The 23466-nt window shown below is 36.9% G+C and overlaps 1 protein-coding gene across 6 annotated transcripts in view; it reads left to right on the top strand.

Annotated features, from left to right (window-relative positions):
• LOC150076140 (upstream stimulatory factor 2-like) overlaps positions 1-23466 on the top strand; it is a 340777-nt gene that overhangs the window by 17959 nt on the left and 299352 nt on the right. For 5 of the 6 annotated variants that reach the window (XM_090387170.1, XM_090387166.1, XM_090387165.1 and 2 more), the window contains exon 2: positions 6805-6866. In XM_090387170.1, coding sequence (XP_090243296.1) covers positions 6805-6866 — 62 coding nt within the window. Of the gene's footprint in view, positions 1-6778; positions 6867-23466 lie in introns of all 6 variants that reach the window. The other variant, XM_090387168.1, reaches the window with a different exon arrangement.

Below are 23466 nucleotides of genomic sequence, written 5' to 3'. Positions count from 1 at the left end.
TTCATCAATTGGCCCCAAGTGCCAAGCGATATTAGTGACCACAGCGCCTTTCCAGAGTGATTATCTAGTACGCTTAATTGTAAATACGTTTCTCCTGAGTTTCGAAAGTCCGATAACTCCTGAATATTATAATTAAATAGATATATTCAAATACTATAACCTAGAAAGGAAAGCCACCTTTCTTTAATCCTTCTTTTTATTTTTAGTTATTACTAACCCTTTTCTTCGCTTGGGTCACTAGGCGGCACCGCTCTTGCCTCCACGTGGCGGGGCTGGTAACCTGGGAGAAAAAGACAATCTCCCGGGGCCAAAAAGAGCATATCATGAGTAAATCAAACTCAGACTTATCTGGGCTGCCAGACGCAACCCAGATATCAAAAAAGAAAGACAGTTCCACAGCAGGAACGGCAAAGCGCCAAAAAACTGAGCCAGAGACATATCCAATTCCAACCTATCTAATCATCCATTCAACTGGTGAGAATGCAGTTGGCAAACTCTCTCCCTTTAGAATTCAAAAGGAATTGGAAAGTAAAGCAGGATCTCCGAAATCCGTAAAAAGACTCAGATCAGGAGATGTTCTCATTGAGACATCTAATACCAAACATTCTGAGCGACTTCTGAAAACAAATTTCTTTGCAGGTCTCCCAGTAACTGTAACACCCCACAGATCACTAAACACCTCTAAAGGAGTGACCTCAAACTGGGACTTACTAGATGTAACTGAAGAAGAAATGCTAGAAGAACTGAAAGAACAAGGAGTTATTCATGTCAAGAGAATCTCCACGAGAAAAGATGGTAATCTGATCCCTACCCGCAATCTGATCTTGACCTTTAACACACCGAATCGTCCATCCATTAAGGCCAGATATCTGGTATGTAATGTCAGACCATATGTCCCAAACCCGCTACGGTGTTTCCGATGCCAGAAGTATGGACATTCCCAAACAGCTTGCCGGGGAACCTCTACTTGCGCAAAGTGTGGTTCAATCGAACACGATTGCGAAAACTGTAATGCTCCTCAATCAGTATGTCCAAATTGCAAAAAAGATCATCCCGCTTATGCCAGAATATGCGAGCGCTGGAAAAGTGAGAAACTTATCCAGAAATATAAAACTGAGCATAATGTTTCTTACCAAGAAGCAAAAAGAATCATCTCACCACCAATTCATGCAGACAGACCTACGTATGCCCAAGCCACCAAAAAATTCCAATCAACCGGATCGCAAACTGAAATAACAGTACCTCCAAAACAGTCTTTCTCAAATTATGTAAAATCTTTGTACAGTGCAACTCAAACCCAAGCAGTCAGTACACCAATTACCATACCACAAGAAAACATACACACTCCGGATGAAGGATTTAAAGAAAAACATATCCGAACTTCTAGTCACCAACAACAAATGGACACTAAAGAAAAATCAGCAGATGACCCTGTTCTTCAAATCTTTGTTGAAGAAGATATGGACACCGAAAGGCCTTCCTTCCCAAAAAAAGATAAAAACAAAAGTGAAAAACAGAAAACCTCAACAACCCGAAAACGCTCAGAAAGTCTAATAAGAGATAAACAATGAACAGAATAATACAATGGAACTGTCGTGGATTCCGCGCCAATATCGATGACCTATACGATCTTTCCTGTAAATACTCACCAATATGTATCTGCCTTCAAGAAACTTATTTAAAACCCCAAAATACACCAAAACTGTCTCATTATAACATTATTAGAAAAGACAGAACCAATCAGAATATCGCACATGGTGGCGTAGCTATTTTAACAAACCCACATATTCCTACCAAACAGGTCTCACTGAACTCTCCCCTCGAGGCAATAGCAGTCCGTATAGCTGCTGACATCCATATGACAATCTGCTCCTTATACATTCCACCAAGCTATACCTTCCAGCAAAATGATCTCAACAATCTTATAGCCCAACTCCCAACACCTTTCCTCATTCTGGGAGACTTAAATGGTCATCACACTCTTTGGGGTAACAACAACATCGACCAAAGAGGAAAACTAATTGAACAGTGTCTAGACAATAACAACCTCCTTCTTCTAAATGACGGTTCACCTACATACGTTCACCTTCCTTCAGGAACAAGCACTGCAATAGATTTGTCTATCTGTTCTGCAACCTTATATCCTATTCTAAAGTGGACGGTAAACAACGATCCGCTACATAGCGATCATTTCCCCATAATAATTGAATTACTTAATAAGCCCCCTCATCATCCTACTAAAATTCCGCATTGGCTTACTGATAAAGCAGATTGGCAGTCCTATAAAAAATTAACCAAGCTTGATCCCGAAATAATCCAAAATTCCACAACTGACGAAGCAGTTGACTATGTCACCAAAATGATATTACATGCAGCAGAACAAACCATACTGAAATCCTCATCAAAATTACCGATTCATCCAAAAACCTGGTGGAGTGATGAATGCCTTGTGGCTAAAAAAATGCAAAGCAAAGCTTGGAATTCTTTTCGCCGGAGTCCAACTACAACCAATCTCATTCAATATAAGCGTGCTAGAGCAAGAGCGAGATACGTTAGACGCTGCAATAAAAAGGCTGCTTGGATCCACTTCACTTCGACTATTAATCAAGCAATGCCCACACATAAAATTTGGAAAGCAATCAGAAAAATGAGTGGCAAATATAAACCGATACCCCTACCCATCATGGAATGGAGAGGGCAGAATGTAAATGATCCTGCTGGAATTGCCAATATACTAGGTGAAACCTTTGCAAAAACATCAGCAATAGAAAGTTATACACCGACCTTCAGAAGATTAAAAACAAGTTTAGAAAAACAAAAGTTAAACTTCTCTTCAAAAGGAGATGAACAATACAATTTACCTTTTACCATTCACGAATTACATAGAGCTTTGTCAACATCTAGACGCAGTGCTGTAGGACCAGATAACATTCACTATTCCATGATTCAGGAACTAAGTACCGAATCATTACAGTTACTTCTTCATCTATTCAACAGACTCTTCCTGGAAGATAAATTTCCTAATCAATGGCATCACGCTACGGTCCTTGCCTTCCCTAAACCAGGTAAAGACCCTACAAATCCCACTCATTATAGACCAATCGCCTTGACCAGTTGCATTTGCAAAATTCTCGAAAAGATGGTGAACCGCCGACTGATCTGGTACCTTGAAAATCTCAATCTGCTACATTCTGCACAATACAGTGTCCGACAAAACAGATCTACACTAGATATACTAGTCAGACTAGAGAATTCCATCCGTAATGCATTCCTCAGATCGGAACACCATGTGTTAGTCTGCTTTGACATCAGTAAGGCCTATGATTCCACGTGGAAGTATGGAATACTCCGTGAATTACATCGTCATGGACTTGGGGGTCACCTCCCAATTTTCATACAGAATTTCCTATGCAAGCGTACATTCCAGGTTCGATTCAAAACCTCACTGTCCCAAGTATTTTCCCAAGAAGAAGGAGTTCCTCAAGGCTCTGTACTCAGTGCTTCACTTTTTATAATTGCAATAAACTCCATTGCCGGACAAATTCCAGACACTGTTGATAAAGCACTGTTTGTAGACGAACTTAGTATTTGGTGTCATGCTAAAAATATGAATACTATTGAGAGACAGTTGCAAGTGGCAATAAATAAGATCTGTTCATGGGCTCAGACTAATGGATTTCAACTTTGTCCAGAAAAAACATTTTGCATCCATTTTTGCCGCCAACGCAAACTCCATCCCAATCCGGAGCTACAACTGAATCGCCAACAAATAACAGTTCATCCCAGCATACGGTTCTTAGGAATCACTTTAGACCATAAACTCACTTTCGTTGAGCACATCAAAAGAATAAGAACATCATGTCAACAAAAACTAAATATCATCCGGGTTCTCTCTGCAACCAATTGGGGAGCTGATCGCCTTACTTTATTACGGTTATATAGAGCATTAATAAGATCGAAACTTGACTACGGAGCACCAGTCTATAGTTCAGCAAGATCTAGTGCCCTTCGCTGGCTTGACCCTATCCATCATAGTGGAATACGCGTTGCTTTAGGGGCATATCGCACGTCTCCAACACATAGCTTATATGCTGAAGCACACGAACCACCTCTCTCAATCAGGCGACAACAACTGATACTACGTTATGCCTATAAAATTAGATCTATGCCAGAACACCCGAACTGGCCTATACTTTTCACATCACAGCACAGTAGGTTATACCAAAACCGCCCTAATGCTAATCGTCCTTTGGGTATGAGAATAAAACACCTCTTAGAAGAACTAAATCTAACCTTAGACAATGTGGCACATAGCCTCCCATCCTCTCTTGCTCCTTGGAATATCATTCCACCCTCATGTGACTTACATCTGCATGAATGGAATAAATCTACTTTGCATAGAGAAAACTTCTCGCAACTATACCATGCAGTAGTGGACCAGTTTCCCAGCTTTTCCATAGTACATACTGATGGATCAAAGAATGATGTCCACGTTGGAATCGCCGCAGTTTTTCCAAACATCACATTAGCTTATCAGTTATCACCTGAGTTCGGTATATTTTCCGCCGAACTAATAGCAATTCAGGTTGCACTGAATCATATCGAGTCCTCTGATATTAACAACAGTATAATTTTCACAGATTCTTTAAGTGCACTTGAAGCACTAAAAAACACCATGAACATCACCCACCCAGTCGTGAAAAGAATAGTCAGCTCTTTACATAGCTTATCAGAACTTGGAAAAAACATACATTTCTGCTGGGTCCCAGGACATATTGGAATTCCTGGAAACGAACTAGCGGACAATGCTGCCAAATCAGCTCACCTACCACCCGAGAAAAAATGGAAAGTGCCTCATCAAGACTATCGACCAATAATCTAGGAAAAATGCATGTGCCAATGGCAGTTATCATGGGAAAATCAACCTAATAATAAACTCCGAAGTATCAAGCCAAACCTTGAGCGATGGCCTTCCAGCTTTAATTCAATTCGACATCAAGAGGTAATATTGGCTCGACTGCGAATAGGGCACACAAATATCACTCATGGTTATCTTTTAAGAGGAGAAATACCCCCTCAATGTCATCACTGTAATACACTGCTCTCAGTGAAACACATTCTGGTCGAATGCACAAAATATACAAGAGAACGCCAGATTCTTTGCACTTCAGCCACAACAAAAGATCTTACACTTACCTCACTTTTAAACAATGAAACAAATGTCTCAAGCATATATAACTTTCTGAAGATGATTAAAGTATATCACCTCCTTTAGTTAGGGAAAAAAAAAATTATTTTCTGGTTTCTTTTTCCATTTTCTGTAATTGAGAAGAAATAGCATGCATAATTATCATATGTATGGCGCACTATGGTCATAGTTGCCGATGCGCCCAATAAATCCCGAAACAAACAAACAAACCTTCATCAATATCATTAATCAATATAGAAAACAACAATGAAAAGATGATACATAGCCAGGAATTCCTGGTTATGTATCATCTTTTCATTTACTGTATTCAGATTTTGCATATTTGCCATCCCTTGATTCAACCTCTTGCTAAAATTGCCCTTCCATATCTGAATACAGTGTTATTTATTTATTTATATAAAATTATTTTTGTATATTGTTTGCTTCTTCAGTCCCAGTTCATTTTTGTACCAGGTTTTTCAAATTCTTTCACTTTTTCACCACTACTTCACTTCCAGTTTCTACTATCCCTTAAACTTCTCTTAGTTCAGGCACTTGGTGTATTTTTCATTTCCATTTTCACAGACACTGTTTATGTTACAAACCACACATTATGTATATGTGTATATATAACTGGGAACTTTGATCTCACCTCATATATGGAAAAATTATGAATTAAATGCAGCTTAATCATCTTCATTGTTCAAAGCTTTATCATTGTTTGCATTTCCAGTCTTAAAAATATATCTGAGGAATTTTTGATGAACAGTGATTGATATTGTTTATCACAAATCTTGACAAATCTGTTAGTTGCCACCTTTTCAAAATCACTAACCTAGAGATGATGGGGAAAGGGATAACAAAAGCACTCTTGAAAGTTTCTCACATAAAGTATACATTTTTTTTAGATTATTTTGAACTAAAAATTCAGTTTTCTTAAATGTTATTTGTTAGAAAAAAATTATTGAAAGGGCATTTGTTATAATTATTTTCTTGTATAGATTTCTGATTTTTAGGTTAGGACCTTTTTGCATTTCCTGTTTTAAAACTAAAAAAACTGATGAATTTTTGGTAACAGTGATCGGTCACTTGAATGCAGTAATTTGTTGGTGAATGTAATAGTTTCAAATAGGACCAGCAAATGGTCATTTATAATGCATGCATAAAAATAAAATCAAAATAAATTTTTTTTGAGAACACCAACGCCAGAAATTGTATTATTTGCCTGATTTAGTTGTAAATTTACTTCAAATTTCCTATTTCGTAACTAACATCTTGTATATAATGCAAGTATTAACATACAATAACGTCACATTTTCCTAAAATGGAATGTAAATTTTTGTTTTCTGTACTAATTTATGATTTGAAGAAATTGCAAAGCCCCGAGTCCATGTTTAAACTTGGCATGCTTAAACCGAAAAACTCTGGGTCAAGCCTGGAAAGGTGGCAACTCTAAACTTTGCTGTTGTGGTAATACTCACAATATGTTTAGGTTATTATTTCTCAAGTTAACAACTTTAATTCATGCTTGACAAAATTCTTTTTTTTTTTTTTTTTTTCTTTTCTTTTCTTTTTTTTTTTTTTTTTGAGAAAACAAAATTTTTGACATTTCCTAGTTCTCCTGAAAAAGGTAACGAGTCAGCAAACTCTGATGAACCATCCCAAATGACTCCAGAAGGTGAGTATTTGTGCCTTCTTTGTAGTGTGCAAGTTATTGCTTAACCAGTTCAGTTGCTACTTCCAAATTGATTAACTTATTTCTTCTGAATAATTTTTTTTGTATGTAAAAATATTTTTAGGTTAAATAATAGAATATTCATTACCTGAAGTAATATTTTAGATGATCAGTATCATAGAACAATGAATAACCAATTTCAACTTTTTTATTTTTTTTATCTTGCTTTTTCAGCATATGTTAGTTATTGACCACTTTTTGTTTGACTGGGAGGCAGATTGTTTAAAGATGCATTCAAGAGATTTCTTAAAATTTTTGCCACTTCTCAATTTGTGTACCCTTTTAATGGCAAATGCTTTTGTTTGATAACACAAAATATCCTTGATGCCACAGTCATTTTTATCTTTTTGAAGAAAAATGGACCCTTTAAAACTTTTGCATTAATATATATAGTATCATCATACATCATTCATCATCATACTCTGCTATTGCCAACTTTTTAGTGACTTCTGGGATATCTTTGGTTGTAAGTTCTTAAGAACCTCCTCATCAGATTGTGGGAAGTTTTCTTTTAGCCAGCAGGTTAATTGCTGGAACAAGAAGTTGCCTTCACAGGTAGTTGAGGCTGACAGTTTGAATAAATTCAAAGGTTAACTGGATAGTTGCTTGTGGGAGGAGGGAACCATATAATTTGTGTTTTCTTATCTACTGTTTTTTTTTTTTTTTTTTTTTTTTTGCCAGTGCAGCAAAAGCATGTGGGTTCCTTGCACTATATGGCAAATACTGTTACTGCTATTACTATCACTATCATCAATTTCATATGTGCCAATCTCAGTTGCTATTTCTACATACTTTTCTTAATGCTCACAATGTCTTCTTGTAATATGGCAACAAGCACTGACACTTACAGACCTTTGGGTAATCTTTTTAATACCTTGTTTATTCTTCACAATAGTAGCAATCATTGATTTAGCCATTCCAAATGCACTGGTAATAACAAATATCTTCTCTCCTCTTTCCTTTCTCTTGACAATTTCTAGCTGCATTTTTATTGTTATTGCATTCTTCTTCTTTATAGGATTGGGTAATGATATTGAGCTTGGTCATTTTGATGTCATTATGTAGCCATATTGGGGTTATGAAAATAGTAATGACACTTTCTCCACACACAAGATAGGAAACGAATAATGCAAAATAAAATGTTTTGCGATCAGATGTGTGTGTATTGTGCTGCATACAAAATTCATATGTCTTTGCCTTTGGTATATTTGAAATTAGTACCAGATAAAAACCTTTGTCACAGCAAAATTTTTGTTAACCAAATGTTCATTCAATCAGTGTTAGCTATATGTATATATGCAGTGTTACTCCATAAGTGAATCTGAGGTGGAGTGTTGTAAAGACTAAAGATAAAAAGTCAAAATAAATTAATATAAAGGAATCTAATAATTTAGAGAAGTACAAAAATAAGAATTTTGATAAGAATAAAAAACAAAGTGCAAACGTGGCAGTTTTTACTCAGATGAACTGGGTTCATAACACCCATCATTACAGGATCCTGGAAGAAGGAGAAAGAGGGTTAAGTCAAGTAAAAGGTATGGTAAAATCACAAATATGTATGGTTGGGGAAGGGAGACTTGAAAAAATTAACATTAAAATAAATATAAAATAATGCCCAGATAAAAAATAAAAAAATTATCTAAACCGAACAGGGACAATAAATCATAATTCTAAATATACTTACATAGTGTCAGACTAAAGAGGTAATCACTAAAATATGGAATATGTAATTTACTGCATAATCTGTTACAAGACTGCACATTTATAGGGACTAGAATAAATTTGTAAAATTATCTAGTATAATATTTCATTAAAGATTTCAGTATTTTCAGTTTCTAACAAACAATATCTACTGTAATGGCTACTATGCAAATTATGAACATAAAGATCTTAGCCATGATATTCCATAATTCCCTAGTGTGTATAAACACAACCTAAATGATATAGCTCATGATAATCAATATACAATAAAATCTCGTTAATACAAACTCGGATTATACGAAGCACATACCATTCCCCTGCGAAAGGATAGACTTTTCTATATAAATATATTCGTTTATTACGAACTTCGGTTCATATGTATTACAAAGTTCGTTTTCACCCAGTGAGAAATAAATATTGTTATTTTGTACATTTAATACAAATCTTGGCACAGTTGTCTGATTATTGCCTCTATTATTGCTTCTGGCCACCCGGTCCCTGCTTCCTGAAGGATGGCACTGACTTGTTAGAATTTACTTTTGTATAAACAACCAGTTTATGGTAGCTACAACTTAAATGCACTCTGAAAAACATCATTGTGAAAGTTGATGTTAAATTAACAAAAGAATAAAAACTGTTTTTCAAAGTTGTTTACATATACTCCCTTGTGCTCCACAGGAAAAGCTCAGTTGCAATTTTTACCCCAGTTCAAAGAGTCTTGCTACAGTATAATCTATTTTTTGTGTCATTTTATCTTAGCGAATGTCTTTTTTGGAACTCGTGTCTTTAAATTAATTTAAAGTTTGTTTATATTAAGTCTCATCTAGTAGTGATATGGCGACAAAATGTAAGTTGACAGAATTAAGCCTGGAAATTAAACTGAAAATTATACAAGAGACCAATAGGATGAAATAGATATTTCAAAGGAATACAGGATACCTTTATCTACAAAATTGAAAAACTGACAAAAACTTGAAGTGCGAGATACTGGAGCAGTGATTAAAAAAAAACGGAAACGAATTCCTGGTTCAAAACACGAGGAGCTTACATGTTTCAAATGTGTACATCTAATTTGCCAATATCAGGTCCGATTTTGCGAGAAAAGGCAAATTATCTAGCTCAGCAATATGGAACTAGTGACTTCAAATGTAGCATTGGATGGCTCTAAAGATTTAAAGACAGGAATATAACATGGTTTTGCGAAATTATTTTCGATGTGTCTGGATTAGTCAACAAAGAAAAGGCTACAGACTGGTTGTGTTCTGGATGGTCCATTCTTAATATGAGGCAAGGGATATTTTCAATCTTGATGAGACAGGTTTATTTTATAATTTGCTGGCAAACAAAACTTCTGCCGTTTGAGGATAGTCTTGTCATGGTGGAAAATTAAGTGAACAAAGATTCACCGTTCTGTTATGCTGCAAATCAGATGGCAATACAAAACTGTGCTCACTTATGATTGGTTAGTTTTCCAAGGTGAGATGTTTTAAAGAAATTAACAAATTTCCCTGTGATTATATGGCCAATAGAAGTGCTTGGCTTACTTTCGTCCACTTTTGATAACCAAGACTGAAGTCTTGGTTATCAAAAGGACGAAAGAATGCCTTTAGAAAAAAAAGAACATTTTGATGATTCTAGATCGTTGTACAGCACATTCTGCCAAGGCACTTAAGTTGAGAAATATATGGCTGCTTTTTAGGGTCCGTAGGCTAACGAAGCATCCTTATAATGTCACTCAGTTGTCTGTCTGTCCGTCTGTCACAGCATTGTATCTCCTGGAACCACTCACCCTATTGACTTGAAATTTTGCATGGGTTTGTACACCATATGGGCAAACATAATGCCATATTGATTGTTGTTGACAAAAATTTGTCTATGAAATGGGGGGGGGGGGGGTAAATGTGTTGGGGGGACAAAAATGTTGTTGAACACCTATGGCTTATTTATACACCTTTGGAAAGAGCTCAACGAGTAAGTTTAAAATATTTTTAAAATTCAAAATGGCAGGGCCATACAGGAAAATGTGAGTAATTTTCGTGTCCCTCCCTCTATTTCCGTTGCTAATGGAGCTAAAAATTTAAAAATCACATTAGCTATGCGTTTTTCAATGCTTATTGAGGGAACCAGAGTAGCCTTGTGCAGGCGAAGTTTTTACTACTCCTGGAATAGAGAAGTTTTTTCTGTTTTATGAGCTTAAATTGGCACATTAACTTATTTTCTAGAGTAGCTTTATATTCCTATTTACGATACTTAGTTTAAAGTTTAACGTAGATAAAGATTTTGTAGGTATTACTTAGTATCGGTAAGGGTATCAAATCCACGTGTTACAAGTTGCAGCTCTGCTGAACGAGAAGTTTTTTAGCCATGTTTAGCAGCTTTATTGACCAATTGTTATATTAAATTATTTTCTATAAGTAGCTTATAGACCTAGTCAGGATCCTTAGTTTATTCTGAATTGAGACAGCGAGATTTGGAAGTTAATTAATACTTAAGTGTCCGTAGATTTACCATTCGTAACTTGCTGCCATTGTTATACGATACGTAATACCCCGAACTAGATAGCGTTAGCTTAGTATAATATAGTATATAATATAATATTGTCAATTAATCAGTAAAATCTGTTAATCTTGTTAAACTTCATTGTCAATTAAATTGTACTTTTTAACTAAATACATATAACGACTTACATTTCAAAAAAGTAACATAATTAATTAATACATAACTTGATACGGAAGTTATATAAATGGAACTCGTAGATAATACTCTATACTGAAAAATATATATAGCGTTATAACTGTGTTGGGATACAAGTTTAGGGTTATAATTTTGTTCTGAAATTGATATTTTATTGAAATTAAATCGAAATCATGACTCAGACCAGAGCGGCAAAGCAAAAGACTCAAGCTAATGGGAGTGCTGTGGCTCAGGGGAGAACTGAGGGGAGCAGTTGCCCTCTGAATTACAGCCTTTTAAAATGCACTGCTTGCTTGATGTTTGTGGACAATCGGGTACGGGACATGATATTGCCATGGGGGTGTCTTTGTGTGTGTGCGCGATGTAAGGAGTGTAAGGAAATCAGGCAACAGTTCAGCGTTGTTATGGGCCTATATGAGAGCTTGAAGGATAGCGTGGATGCCCTCAAAAGATCTAAATTGAGGGGCCCATCAAGCTCTCAGCTGCCCACATCAATGCCAGAGCTTGCACTTGGGCATCACGCAACACAGCAGCAACCCCCAAAGCAGAATGCGCTGGTCCCAAAGGAACTAGTAGTTGTTGGTGACTCTATTGTCAGGGAAATGGGGAACATGGTATGTAAAAAGATAGGTGGAACAGCACCAGGGTATGTCTGCCAGGGGTAAAGGTTGATGATGTTGTAGAGCGGATATGATCTTTTAAGGGCACAAAAAGGTGATATAGTTGTACACGTTGGCACTAATGATATTAAGAGTAGGAGACCGGCAGAATTACTTAACAAGTACAGGTCACTGTTGAAAAAAAGCCGTGAATTAGGGTTGAATTTGAAAGTGTCTGCAATTCTGCCCAGACATGATAGGAGGGAGTATATGATGAGAGCCTAGTCGATCAATTCGGCCCTGAAAAGATTGTGCAAGGCTCAAGGGGTAGAATTTTTTTCGGCCTGGTCTGTACTTGTTAATAGGAGAGACTGCTTCTACAGGGATCAGATACACTTAAATAGAAAGGTTGCAAGAATATTTGCTGATGCTATCGAGGCAGTGCTGGTGGGTCGGAAAACTGCTAGCTTGGGGGGGGGGGATACAAGGACTAATAGATTAACAGTAGCCACTGGCAGAGGTGAAAGTGATTCTTGCACTGCTTCTATTGGAATGAGCAGAAGCCTGGAAAACAAGATGCAGGATATTTCAGAGACTGCTGGGAGTCATTGCGGTACAAGTAAACATATGGGTTGTGTTAGGGTAGCTAAGAATAGGAACAGGTGCATGTATACTTGCGTGTACACCAATACTAGGAGTTAGGTAAATAAATTTGATGAATTTGAGATATTGCTCAGAACATCAAAGGCAGATATTGTTGGGATATCAGAGACGTGGTGTCGCACAGATATAAGGAATGCAGAACTGGAATTTGGGGAGTACAATGTGTACAGAAAGGATAGACAGGATAGGAAGGGAGGAGTGGTTATGCTATTAGTTAAGAAACACATAAAATCCAAGGAAGTGAAACCAGTCGACATCGCTGTACAGTGCAGTGTTGAGTCAGTTTGGTGTGACATAAGCATTGGGAAATCAAAATTGAGAGTAGGAGTGTGCTATAGGCCTAATGACTCTGATGAGTATAATAAGAAACTGTACAGGGAAATTGAGTGGGCCAGTAAATCAGAGAGTCTTATAATAGGGGATTTTAATTTCCCACATATTGACTGGAATTTGTGGGTTTGTCACTCACACACTAGCAAGGCTTTTGTGGATTTATTGGATGATTGTTTTCTACATCAGCATGTTCGGGAGGCAACTAGAGGGAGTAATACTCTTGATCTGATTATCAGTAGTGATTCTTCATGCATTAAGAATCTGCAGATAAAGGAACCATTAGGTGGCAGTGATCACAGTGCGGTGAAGTGGGATTTACTCAGAGGTAACTACCATCAGAGGTAAAGGGAAGGGTTTTTGCTTTTGTGAAGGCCAATGCGATAGTCTGAGATAGTATTTAAATTCTATACAGTGGGACCAACTGTTGATGTTACCAACAGCAAATTCAAAATGGGAAGTATTCAAAGAACTTATCTTGGAAGCTACTAGGCTTTACATACCAACTAAGAAATATTGTTGAAGGTTTAGGCCTAAATGGATGTCAGATGAACTAATGAGACATATGTCAGAGAAGAAAAATGCATGGGATACATATAAATTAATGGGTGGCATGGAAGCCTATGACAGATATAAGCTGGTCTGTAACCAAGTCACAAAGGAGATTAGGCAGGCAAAGGCAGATTATGGGAAATCCTTGGCAGTGGGTGCAAAGAAAAACAGAAAAGAGTTCTTTACCTATGTAAACTCTAGAAGGAAAGGGATTAATCAGATTGGTCCACTGGATATTGATGGTTCAACAGTTGAGGATCCTGCTTAGTTGGCTAACAAACTAAACAAGTATTTTGCATCTACATTCACACATGAGGAATTATTCAGGAAGGGGAATGCCAGAGGTGAAGTAAACTCTGGCAGTGAGCTAGATGATTTTGTAATAACTGAGAGGAAAGAGGAGGAGAAATTGTCGAGGATAAACATAAAAAAGGCACCTGGGGTGGATGGGATCTATCCAGTTATATTAAAGGAGGCAGCAAAGGAAGTAAGCAAACCCTTAGCCATAATTATGAGAGCTTCTTTGGACTCAGGGGAAGTACTCACAGATTGGAGATGTGCAAATGTGACCCCAATTCACAAAGGAAGATCAAAGGCTGACATAAGTAATTATAGACCTGTGAGTTTAACTTCTGTTCCAGGAAAATTAATGGAGGCACTGGTTAAAGAAGCACTGCAGGATCATCTAGACAAGACTTCAGTTATAGCTGGGACACAGCATGGTTTTGTTAAGGGAAAGTCTTGCCTGGCCAATTTGATTGGATACCATGATGCAGTCACAAAAGAACTGGATGCAGGGAATAACTTTGATATTATATATACTTGGATCTTAGAAAGGCTTTTGATACTGTTGCACATGGAAGGCTGCTGCACAAATTGGAGCAGTGTGGCATTTTGGAGGCAAATTGCTACTATGGATAAAGGGATGGTTGAGGGGGGGTTGAGAGAAGACAGAGTGGTAATCAATGGACACTGCTCATCGTGGACTAATGTTATTAGTGGAGTCCCTCAAGGTTCAGTGTTGGGTCCATTGTTGTTTTCTGTATTTATAAATGATATTGATGATGGTATATCAAGCTTAATATCCAAGTTTGCAGACGATACAAAGGTTGGCAGGGTTGTTAAGGCCACTACTGACGCTATGCTGCTGCAACAGGATCTGGAAAGGTTGAGCAGATGGGGTAAGAGGTGGCAAATGAAGTTTAACATTCACAAATATAAAGTACTATATATGGGAAACAGCAACCCCAGAGCAACGTATCAACTCTGTGGTACTACACTGACAGTGGTAGAGAATGAAAAGGAACTGGGGTAATTGTGCAGGCAGATATGAAGTTCTCTGAGCAGTGCAGACCTGCTGCAAGAGTAGCTCATGGTGTCTTGTCAATGATATACAGGAATTTTTCTAGCATGGATAAGGAGGTGATTATTCCCTTGTATATGGCAATGGTCAGGCCAAACCTTGAGTACTGTATACAGGTCTGGAGGCCTCATTTCAAGAAGGATGTAGAACTGCTGGAACGAGTACAGAGAAGGGCAACAAGATTAGTGAATGGAACAAAGGGTTGCTCTTACGAAGAAAGGCTTAAGTTTTGCAAATTACAGTGTCTGGAGACTAGACACTGGTGAGGTGATTTTATAGGTGTATAAAGCCCTGAATGGTTTGAGCATGCTCAATGCTGATGGAACTCTTCCTCTTGCTCAGAATAATCACCTGAGAGGGCATAAATTCAAATTGAGGAAAGACAGATGTAGGATTGATGTGCGGAAATTTGCCTTTAGCCAGCGGGTAGTTGGTTGGTGGAACAGAATTCTATCCCTTGTTGTGGAAGTTGATAGCCGAAATAAATTTAAGGGTCAGCTGGACAGGTATTTCGAAAGAACGGAGTGGTGAAATGGGAGTGTTGTTTTTTTTTTTTTTTTGGTTTTTTTTGGCTGCTGCTGCATAAGCTTGCTTTCTCGCATTATATGCCTATGCTAATGTTATTAAGGGAAACATTCGGATTGAAATCTATCATTTATTTTTCTTGTTAAAATTAAAAAAAACAATTTTTTATTGCACTTCGATAGTGTGCTTCTTTGTACTAAGTAACTCTCCTTTTGTTGACAAAAAGGTTGCTAAATATTTAATAATTCTATAAAGGTCATTTAAAAATTTTGTGATGAGAAGTATTTTTTTAACAATTTTCAAAGCTTTAGTTGTCCTGGCAAGTAAGTACTCAGAGAGCCAGTGTTGAGGTGGCAGTGGTGGGGAGGCACCTGTGCAGAGTCTTGCACAACCCCTACCTGCCAGTCACTTTTCCCCCAAGACTTTAATTGCTTCTCCAGGAAGAAGTCAGTCGCTTCTCCCACCATTGTCATTCACAACAACTGGAAAGACTCAAATAGACAACATTTTCTTTAGTTCCTCAGTTTTAGGCCAAGCCCATGTACTAGAAACTTTTATCAGTTACCATAAAGGTCTCTATTTGAGATACTACACTAATGATCATTTGTGACTATCGACCCTTCATCCTGAGTGTCCGGCACTCTGTAGTTGACCGATTTATTTTTACCTCCCTTTATCACCAGTTTTATGCAGCCACTGGATCAAGGCATTATTTATAACCATAAGAGAGCATATACAGCCTGCCTGATAGGGTACTTGATCCTCAATGTAGGAGGGAGGGAACAATTTGCAGCCAAATTGGAGTGTCTTGGTTGCTATCTGTAATTTTGTTATTTCTTGGGACAGTATTGCGTCAATTGTAATAATCAGCTGCTTCAGAAAGAGTGGCTTTGGAAAGAATATCATTGAAAAACATGGTCCAGCACACAAATGTGACAGCAACATTGAGGAATGGGGGAATTTGATAGAGCATATGTATTTTGTTGTCGAATTTGAAGAGTTTGTAAAGGTACATGATGTAATTTCTACCAGAGCAATGCAACACCAGAACTGCTGCTGAACACTGAGCAAAATGATGATGTTTTTGTTACCAGAGCGAAAGTGAAGAAGTGCGTGCACACACACACATTGCCATCTAAAAAAAATGCTCAAAATGAATTGAGCATAATAGAGAATGTGTTGGTCTGTAGTAACAATGATAAAAAAACACTATTGCATTTGGTAAAGTTTTTGCTATAGTTAAAAATACATTATTATTATTATTAATAGCCCTATGGTGCAAGGAAGCCTGAGGCTTATGCTGCACCAGGAAAAAAAAAAGTTCCCGAGTTACCCTGAGAGAGAGAGAGAGAGAGTGTGAGAGTCAAAAGTAGAAGGGAATCACCAAGAAAGAGAAGAATGATGATATCCAGCTCAGGACCCTGGGTGTGCCAAGCCTATACTCACCAGATGTGAGTCCCCCGGGGTTAATATAGGACAAAAACTGTGCAGAGAACATTGGATTCTTTCTTTAACCTTTAAATTAGATTAATTTATCAAAAAGTTAATGGTTTGTAAGTCTCCTTTTTTATTAAGATTAATTCTTTAACTGTTATACTAAAATATTTGTATATTGCCAAAATATATACTGTATAGTATTTTCATTTCTATTTGTTAATTGCTTTTCTCTTAATTTATCTTACAAATAAAATAAAATCTTTAAAAGTGTGTTATACCTATTACTGCATCATCAGGCATGGCTTTTGTTTTTATTTTATTTTTTTATTTTTATCATTTTATTTTATTAAATTAATTTATTTTTTATTTATTTTTGATACTATTATTCTTAGATACATAGTGTGTGACAAAAAAAAAGTAAAATTTTGATACTTTTGGTGGACCTTGTTACTACAAACCACGTTATTACAAAATGTGAAAATTTAGGACCCTCGAAATTTGTATTATTGAGATTTGACTGTACTTCACTCTCCATGAGATGTGTTTTATGTCAGAATTATGTATTATTTATGTTCACTTTAATGCAGTATTCAGGAGGGTACGGTTCCAGCTAATAGTGAAGGTTTTCTTAAATTTTTACAATTTTGACTCAATTGGCATATTACTTTATTTTCTAGAAGTAGCTTTATGTTCCTAGTTACGATACTTAGTTTATTTCGAACTTAGATAGAGATTTTGTTGGTTATTGCTTAGTATTGGTAAAACTTGACTATTCAAAACTTGATGTCATTGTGTAGTATTGATATGGAATAGCATTACATATATCTTGAACTTGATAGCGTGAGGTATAACGTAAAACTAGATAGGGTCAGTGTTGCCATTTTAGCGGTTTTCCCGCTAGATTTAGCGGAATTGCTCAAGGTTTAGCGGATAAAAATATGAAATAGCGGATAGCGGATTTTTTAGCGGGAAGAGTATAAATGTTTAGCATTTTATGTATTTTGGCAATGTAACATTTATATTAAGAAATATTAAATTAATTGTTCAATTAATTAACAATAAAAATAATTCATAATTGAAATAGTAGGGATATCATATTTCATAGTTTTTTTTTTTTTTATAAGGCGAAGAATCGGTTTTATATTATTCTGGATTTCCCTGAGGAGAACCCCAACAATTTTACGTAGTTACGCTCGCGGTCAAACGACCTGATCATTGGGTCATGGCTTTAAATTGTTGAATCAAATCTAAAAATGTGGAAAAAAAATTCTAATGACGCCTTTTTTTGAAACAGCGAAGGAATGGCATTGGATAATTTTTCTTCGTCGTATTTGTTTGGCTTCCAAGAAATGCGATCCGAATTACCGACATCTCTTTCAACGTTTCTAATAACCACAGAGCAATAAGTAATAAGAGTAATAAGTAATAATTATTTCTAATAACCACTGTGTAATAATATCTTAGTATAGTCAGTCCACGTATAGCACGATAGTTGTATTCCTAGAAACCCTCGTGCAATGCAAAATCGTGCGTTTAGTAAATCCACCAGCCGACAAAATCAATTCAAATATTTATAGTGCCATAAACGATGGTGCAGATCCGAAAAAGATAGTGCATTCGTGTCAAACAAGGTGGTTATCCATTGAAGTTGCTATAACAAGAATTTTAGAACAGTATATTGAATTAAAAGCCCATTTTGAAATAACTCGTTTGACCGACAAATGTTATACTGCAGAACTTCTTTATTCAATGTTCAAAGATGAAAGTAATTTAGCATATCTTTTATTTTAAAACCTATCCTATCTGAAGTACAAAGAGTAAACAAATCTTTTGAATCAAATACTGCCGATCCTACATTATTACTACATGATTTAAACATGCTATTGTCGATGATTGCCAATCAAATGTTTTTACCAAATACACATATTGAAAAGATAGAAGAGGACATTAATAATTATTTAGACCCTAAGCCATATTTAGGTTACCAATTTGAAAGAAAAATAAATGAATTAATAATGAATAAACTTATCACAACAACAACGGATGAAATGGCAATAAGAGAGAGATGCCGTAATTTCTTGATTGATTTGTATCAACAATTAAAACAACGCCTTCCGGACAACATAAAAGAATTAGAAAAAATGTCATTAATCTCAGTTAACAATATGTTAAAGCAACAAAAAGAAACACTGATAAATTTATTACAAAATTTAAAATTGTCTGAAGTAGAAATTGAAAAAAAATGAGCAACAGTATATAAACATTACTCTCGTTAAATGGGAAAACATCAACAATACAATGAAGTTTTGGTCAGAAGTTTCGAAATATCGAGATGCAAGCGGTAAAAATCCATTTAAAGAAATTAGCGAATTTGCATTGGGTATTTTAATTTTGCCATTATCCAATGCAGATGTGGAAAGAATATTCAGCAACTTAAATCTAGTAAAAAACAAAACACGCAACAGAATGAGTGTTGGCACGGTTAATGCAATCTTATCAGTACGATACGGGCTCAAAAGAGTTGAAAAGTGTTGTAAAAATTATGTTTTACCTGAAGAAGTGCTTCGCAAAATAGGTACACAAGAAGCATATGATGAGGAGGTATTGAATTTCGAAATTAATTTAGATGTTTAGATATTGATTTTATATTAAAAACAGAAAAATAAATAACTATTTATATATACTATTTGTTTGTTTGTTTTTATTCACTACAAAGTACAAACAAATGAAAATTTAAAAAATTTGGCGGGTCAAGTGCTAAAAATAGCGGATTTTGAGTATGCGGCTAGCGGGAAATATTATTAAGAGTTGGCAACACTGGATAGGGTAATATGTAGCACTGTAGTAGGAATCTGTTAGCCTTGTGTAGTATTCACAATTAATCAATTGAATTTATAAATTCTTTTAATTTTTATTGTTAGAAGAACTCTTTATTGTATACAAATGTTAATTAAATTGTATTTAAATGGAAATCTCGACATGCACAAAGTAGCGAAAGTGCTGGAGTTAGCAGGAGAACCAAAGGGGAAGATTCTCCAAAGCATCGCAGTCTAAAAAAAATGTGCAAAATGTGACGTGTTTGCGGATCTCTCTCTCTTGAACAGGACATGATCTAGCCATGGAGGATGTCTTTGTGTGCGCTAGGTGCAGAGAATGTGAAGAAATTAGGTGCCAACTCAGCATTCTGATGGGCATCTGTGAGAGCTTGAAGAGTGGGGTTGGATGCCCTCGAAGTAATTAAAATGGGGGTTTATCAAGCTCTCAGCTGCCCAACTCACTCTTGTGCACCAGGCAACAGAGTGGCAACCTTCAGGTCATAATGTGCTGGTCCCACAGGAGCTAGTTATTGTTGGTGACTCAATTGTCAGGGAACTGGGAAATATATTGTGCAAAAATGATAGGTGGCATAGGACCAGGGTATGTTTTCCAGGGGCAAACGTTGATGACATTGTAGAGCAGATATCATCTTTTAAGGGCACAAAAGGTGATATTGTTGTACATGTTGGCATTAATGACATTAAGTGTAGGAGATCTGCTGATTTACTTAGCAAGTACAGGTCAATGTTGAAAAAAAAAAAAAGGGAAAAAAAAGTCGTGAGTTAGGGTTAAATTTGAGTGTCTGCAATCCTGTCCAGACACAATAGGAGGGAGTATATAATGAGAGCTTGCCAATCAGTTTGGCCCTGGAGAGATTGCGAGGGCTCATGGGGTAGGATTTTTCGCAGCATGGTCTCTGCTTGTTAACAGGAGAGAATGCTTTTACAGGGATGGGATACACTTAAATAGAAAGGGTGCAAGAATATTTTCTGATGCTATCAAGGCAATGTTAGCTGAGTCGGGAAAACTGTTAGCTTGGGGGGGGGGATTCACAGATTAATAGATTAACAGTAGCTGCTGGCAGAGGTCAAAATGATTCTTGCACTGCTTCTATTGGAATGAACAGCAGCCCGGAAAGCAAGATGCTGGGGATTTCAGGAACTGCTGGAGGTCATGAAACAAGTAAATATATGGACTGTTTTAGAGTAACAAGAGTAAGAACAGGTTTGTTTGTTTGTTATTTGGTTTTTAGGAGCATTAGCAACTAAGGCCATATTGCTCCGGGATATGCGGTGGTCATTCCCTGAATGACCTTTCCACATCCTCCGTATTTGATGGTGATGGGCTCGAATCCCGGTCTAATCAAGAAGCGTGTGCTACGCACTGCTGCTCCTTCCCACCTGGCTATGGAGGCACCCGTAAGAACAGGTGCATGTATAATTGCATGTACACCAATGCTAGGAGTGTACAAAATAAATTTGATGAATTTGAAGTGCTGGTTAAGACATCCAAGGTGTATATTGTTGGGATATCAAAGATGTGATGTCACTCATATAAGGGATGCAGAATTGGATTTTGGGTAATACAATGTGTACAGAAAGGATACACAGAATAGGAAAGGGGGTTATGCTGTTAATTAAGAAACAAAAAATGTAAGGAAGTGCATCCAGTTGACATACATGGACAGTGCAATGTTGAGTCAGTTTGGTGTGTCGTAAGCACTGCGAAAGCAAAAATGACGGTAGGAGTTTGTTATAGGCCTAATGGCTTTGATGAGTACAATGAACAATTATACAGAGAAATAGTGGGCCAGTAAATCAGAGTGTCTTATGGGGGATTTTATCGTCCCAGATATAGACAGGAACTTGTGGGTTGGACACTCGCACACTAGCGAGGCTTTTGTGGATTTATTGTATGACTGTTTTCTACAGCAGCATGTTTGAGAGGCAACAAGAGAGAGTATCACTTTTGATCTGATTATCAATAGTGATTATTCGTGCATTAAGAATTTACAGATAAAGGAACCACTAGGAGGCCTTGATCACAGTGTACTGATGTGGGATATACTTAAAAATATAACTACCATCAGGGGTAAAGGGAAGGGTTTTTGCATTCGTAAAGGCGACTACAGTGGTCTGAGATTTTTTAGGTTCTATACAGTGGGACCAACTGATGATGTTACCAACAGCAAATGCTAAATGGGAAACATTCAAGGAAGTAATTTTGGAAGCTACTAGTCTTTTTGTTCCAACTAAGAAATACTGCTCTAGGTTTAGGCCCAAATAGATCTCAGATGAACTAATGAGACACGTGGCAGAGCAGAAAAATGTATGGAATGCACATAAATTGTTAGACAACATAGAAGCCTATGGAAGATACAAGCTGGTCTGTAATCAAGTCACAGAGGAGGTTAGGCATGCAAAGGCAGATTATGGAAAATCTTTGGCAAAGACTACTTTACTTATATGAACAGGAAAGGGTGAATTAGTTTGGTCCAATTGATATCAATGGTTTGACTGTAGATGATTATTCTCAGATAGCTGCCGAACTAAATGGGTATTTTGCATCTACATTCACACGAGGAGTTATTCAAGAGGAGAGGGCCAGATGTTTATCAAACATCTGGCCCTTAAATGATTTTGTAATAACTAAATGGATTTTGTAATTAAGTTAAATGATTTTGTAATAACTGAGAGCAAAGTAGAGGAAAAATTGTTGAAGTTAAACATAAGAAAGGCACCTGAGATATATGGGATCTATCCAGTTATATAAAGGAGGTGGCAAAGGAAGTAAACAAACCCTTAGCCATAATTATGAGAGCATCATTGGACTTGGGGGAAGTCCCCATGGACTGGAGATGTGCAGATGTGTCTCCAATTCAAAAAGGGGGATCAAATGGTGACAAGAGTAATTACAGACCTATTAGTTTGACTTCTGTTCCAAGCAAAATAATAGTCACTGGTTAAAGATGCATTCCAGATCATCTAGACAAGAGAGAAGTAATAATTCAAACACAGCATGGGTTTGTCAAGGGTATCCAATTTGATTGGATACTATGATGTGGTCACAAAGGAACTGGATGCAAAAAAATAATTTTGACATCATATACGGTATTTGTATTCCAGGAAAGCTTTTGATACTGTTGCACATGGAAGACTAATGTACAAAGAGGTATGGCATTAAGGGCAAGTTGCTACAATGGGTGAAAGGATGGTTGAGTAGAAGAAGACAGTGGTAATCAGTGGATACTGCTCTACATGGCCTAATGTTATTAGTGGTGTCCCTCAGGTTTTGGTGTTGGGCCCATTGTTGTTTTGTTTGTATATGAATGATATTGATGAAGGTATATCAGGCTTCATGTCCAACTTTGCAGATGATACAAAGGTTGGTGGGGTTGTTAATAATAGTAATAACAGGATCTGGGAAATTTATGTTGATGGGTAGAGAAGTGGCAACTGAAGTTTAACATTGACAAATGCAAAGTACTGCATATTGGTAGCAGTAACCCCAGAGAAATGTACCAACTGGGTGGTGTTACACTCAGGGTAGTTGGAGAATGAAGGAGACCTGAGGATAATTGTGCAGTCAGATATGAAGTTTGCTGAGCTGTGCAGACTGGCTGTCAGAGTAGGTCATGAGGTCAATGATATACAGGAATTTTGCGAGCAGGGATAAGGAGTTGATTATCCCCTTGTATAAGGCAATGAACAGGTCACATCTTGAGCACTGCGTACAGGTCTGGAAGCCTCATTTTAGGAAGGATGTAGAGTTGCTCGAATGAGTACAGAGAAGCGCAACAAGACTGATGAAGGGAACAAAGGGGTGCTTTTATGAAGAAAGGCTTAAGAGCTGCAAATTGCAG

Source organism: Mastigoproctus giganteus, chromosome 13 (genome assembly GCF_048544385.1).
Source record: "Mastigoproctus giganteus isolate SK-2022 chromosome 13, ASM4854438v1, whole genome shotgun sequence".
NCBI lineage: Eukaryota > Metazoa > Arthropoda > Arachnida > Uropygi > Thelyphonidae > Mastigoproctus > Mastigoproctus giganteus.
The sequence above is the reverse complement of the archived record's forward strand: the minus strand, read 5'-3'. Positions and strand labels throughout refer to the sequence as shown.